At 27.4% G+C, this 4,366-nt stretch overlaps 1 protein-coding gene across 1 annotated transcript; it reads right to left on the reverse strand.

Annotated features, from left to right (window-relative positions):
* Positions 1-2,336: 2,336 nt before the first annotated feature.
* LOC111287192 (uncharacterized) lies at positions 2,337-3,528 on the reverse strand. The gene is made up of 4 exons (XM_089759132.1): positions 3,344-3,528; positions 3,046-3,130; positions 2,756-2,972; positions 2,337-2,633 (listed from the first exon to the last, which is right to left on the reverse strand). The coding sequence occupies exons 1-3, from the start codon at positions 3,379-3,381 to the stop codon at positions 2,763-2,765; spliced, it is 333 nt and encodes a 110-aa protein (XP_089615258.1). The 5' UTR covers positions 3,382-3,528; the 3' UTR covers positions 2,337-2,633; positions 2,756-2,762.
* Between the last annotated feature and the right edge of the window lie 838 nt (positions 3,529-4,366).

A 4,366-nucleotide genomic window follows, 5' to 3' on the forward strand; every position in this document is an offset into this window, starting at 1 on the left:
ATCTTTTCGAAACTTAACGAGTTTTACTTGATTTACATAATTCTTGTTCAGTTTGAGCTTTTAGCTATGTATCTGATATGCTTGCCTTCAACTCAAGTTTTATTCTTGTGTCAATTTATGTTTCTTGAACTTTTTCACATTTTACTTTATTCCTATTGCTTTCTTCTAGTATAATTTTTTTTTTAAGTAAAATTTCATAATGGAAACAAACACCTTTTGTTCCTCAAAATTGTAGAAGTAATATCCAATTTATTCCTTTGGATATCCCACAAATTTACATTAAATTGATTGAGCTTTAGCTTGTTAGTTTGTGCATATTTCACATAATGCTTTAAATAAAGCCTTGATGTCCCTTACGCCTTAAGCATAATAAGTAAATATCAAACAAATCTAGGTGAATCTCACTATGAAGGTTGTAAAAGCGATCCTTCAGTACTTAAAAAGAATTGGGGATATGTCTTGTCTATAGTGGAGCCAAACCCCAAGTTTAGAGTTATGTGATACAAGCTTTCAATCAGACAAAAAAGATAGCAAATCTCAAAGTAGCTATGTTTTTACTATAAATGGCGTAGCAATAAGTTGAAAAGTTTCAAATAGTGTACAATTGTCGATTCTACAATCGAGGCTGAATATATAACTGTATCTAAGGTCGTAAAAAAAGCAGCTTGGATCAAGAAGATCATAGTTGAACTAAATGTTATTTATAAAATTGTTGATCCTACAATAATTTATTGTGACAACAATGGAATGATAGCTCAAGCAAAGTAACCAAGGTCTCATTAAATATTCAAACATGTATTGAGGGGATATCATCTCATCAAAGTTCTCATTCTTTGACAAATAATACATTACCTTGGCATATAATAGTAGCATAATATTTTTATCATAATATATTAACACATTAAATCACATTGTTGGATTAAAATTAGAATCCAATTAAGTAAGACTTAATTAAATAAAAGTTAAGTGAATGACTTAATTGAAGTGTTCAATTAAAATTATTAGGCTAAATTTGGAATTATGGTAATTCCAAGATAAGGTTGTGGCATGACAAGGGTTATAAAACCATGTAAGCAGCACTTTACATGTAAACAAGGTTATTTGGTTTTTCCTTTCACTTTTTCTTCCTAAGTACACATGACAAAAATAAAGAATAATAGTTTCTCTCTAAGGGTTCGGCCAATAAGGAAAGAAAATTTTTGATTTATCATATGAATGATTATATAAATTGTTTTTAGCTTCAAGCAATGTTATCAAGTGATCCTTTGAGGTTTCAATTTTGTTTGTTCAAATTATGTTGATGATTTTGTTTTTGCTATGCATGACTCGTGTTTAAGCTGTTGCTATTTGTCTTAAAAGCCAAATTGGCTTTAGGAGAATACATTGTCATATTACTTTATTTGATAATTATAATGTCTTGTTTTGTTTATCATTGAGCTTATATATTGCTATTGCTTATGATTACATGATAAAGTACTAAAAGTAACTAAGTGAATTACAATGAGATTGTAATCATGAGATCATCATTATGTAAAAGTTATATTCGTGAATGTTCCTAATTGATGCTTTAGCAATATAAGGGTATTGATAAAAGGTGTTGAGATTGGTACATGATTATACTTTTGCTTACAAAATAAGCATCCAATCTCATAGGTTGAAATTTGAAAAAAGTTGAACTAACATATGAGTGCTTATTACAAGAACAAATTCAATGAACATGACCCGTAATGAGAATGCCGTATGGTAGTTCACATAGTGTTTATAGTAATATTCTCATATAATAGTTGTATAAATGATCCTTTGACTTGAAATTACTTATGATCTTATATGATTAATATTATACTTTAACTTCACTTTACATGGACTTAATCATGGATGCCTTAGCAGGATATTGTTGAGTGTAACATGAAGCAAGTGAAAATGCTTGAAGTAATCAATATAAAATTCATCATTTTGTGTGATCAAGTGAATATCTCACTTAGTCTTGATTAAATTAACTCAATAAATCTTTGGCCAAAGTGGAATGTGCTTTTAAAATAGATCTAAAGCATATTCTGAGAGTTAATATCAAAGCCAAAACTTAATATGGTTGAACAAAAATTGAGTAGACCCTAATCAATGCTCAATGTTATAATCAAGATATTATGTGATGAAAGGATATTAGTTATATTGCAAGACTAAGCACGTATAGGTTTGTCAAAACACATTGACATTCCTTAACAATTGTGGGCCATGACAATATAATTAGTATTGGTCATGCTCTATAAATGTAAGATTGATTAATTAGAGAATTAATTATGAAGTCAAAATAGTTTCGATTCATCTAATCCAAAACATAGTAGAAGATTACAATACTCATATTTATTGCCAATATTTAAGGAACCTAATGGATCATACACAATAAAACAAGCTAATAAAAAATTAAAATTAAAAAAAATTAAGTTGCACGTAGTTTACTAGGGTAAATACCCAAAATGGGGAAAAAGTAAAGGTCCAATGCCTTTACATTATGCAATTCGGCGCAGAAAATGAAACGAGATAAGACGTTTAAGCGCACTTATTGAATCAGATACAGTTAAAAGTAAGAATTTTAAAATTCACCTGCAATCAGAACCACCGTGCCCCAGCCTCTCCTGTGATAAAAGAAACAAAAGACTTAAAAAAAGTTAGGGGAAAAAATGGAGAGCGACTAAGTTGCCATATGGGATTCTTTAAATGTGATTTAAAGAATCAGAGATTTAAATGAATTAATCACCTTAGTTTCAGCGTAAGAAAAGAGCAAATATATAATTCTCGTAAATCTGGTTCTGATCAGTTAATGCTTTTGCCTTGGAAATATCATTTCTAATATGGGCAAGGTTTTGGTCCAATTCTCCCAGATTGTTTTGCAATTCCAGTAGTTCTTTCTTCAGATCTGCTACCTTTGATTCCCAACTTTTCCGCTTCTTCAATATTTTCTTGTTTCCATCGGTCTAACAAACAAAAGCGAAAAATCAAGAACTTGAAGTGATTCAAAAAAGGGAAAAAGTTAATTAAGTTACTAACCTCAGATTTATGCTGATTCTGCTGGGAAACTCTCAGTTCACTTTCCTTTCTTGGCGCCATGGTATTCTTTCCTTTTCTCTTCACTCTGCCCATCGGTAAGTCAAGGAAAATGTAATCTTTGCTTAGATAATTAAACTTAGATACATACATTTATTTGTTCAATTTTTTTATCTCATCAAACTAAAATGAAAGCAATGAAATATTTTGATGGATCAAATCAACTTCTACTTAATCAAAACTTTTTTCTCAAAGATCAATTATAATCAATTTTTTTTTAATTACCAAGAACTTACTATACCTCAAGGTTTTCTTGCCGGAGTCAAAACAATTCTTCATGTTTATGTCCACGGAGACAGAGAGAATTCAACAGCAGAGGGCAGCTCGGTTAGGGTTTTTCTCTGGCTGAGTTCTGATGGTTCCTTTCTGTGTTGGGTTATAACGAGTTTACTTTCACTTTTTAGTTTTGAACACTTTTCCGAGCATAAATATCAATTGCCTTCCGTATATCATTTTATTGGATCTCTAAATCATTAGAATCTAATAAGTATATCCGAACGATTGAATAATTTATTTATTTTTAAATTTTTTATAAAAATATTAAAAATAATATTATAAACGGTAAAATTATTAGATAAATTGACTTATCTTGACTTGAGAAAAGATTTTTCAAAATCAAGATCTAAATTAGAGACAAATAGAATTTAAAAAAAAAGAATTGAAATCCATTCGGAGCTGCATTTTAAGATGTTTTGTCATGATCTGTTTCGTGATATATAAATATATTATTTATTTATTTATTTTTATATATATTTATATATTATATTAATAAAATTAATATTTCATATTTAATATTTTAATTTAAAATATTATTTTAATAAAAATATTATATTTACATATAATTAAAATATAATTTATATTTAAAATTAATATTTTATAAATATTATATTAAATTAAATTTGTTAAATTAATTTAAATCAAATATGTCTTTTATATATATATATATATATATATATATATATAAAGTCAAAATCGAGTAAAAAATAATAATTTAATGTCAAATAAAAACGTGATGATAACTTCCAGGAGTATGGTGTCATCTTTTGATAATACCACATTTTTTTTATATTCCTTGTATCTTTTTTTTAAAAAACATATTTTTGTTCTTGAATGTCCTAAAATTATATATCTTTTTGCAACTAATATTTTTAGTTATTTTTTCTATATTTCTATATTTTTTCATGATCTCTTACATTAAAAATTATGAAAAATTAATTTTATAAAATATTTTTAAAATCAAATAAAGATAAGTGATTTGGACAGG

Source organism: Durio zibethinus, chromosome 4, assembly GCF_047325235.1.
Source record: "Durio zibethinus cultivar Kanyao isolate XHJ-2024 chromosome 4, ASM4732523v1, whole genome shotgun sequence".
In the NCBI taxonomy this organism is placed as follows: Eukaryota; Viridiplantae; Streptophyta; class Magnoliopsida; order Malvales; family Malvaceae; genus Durio; species Durio zibethinus.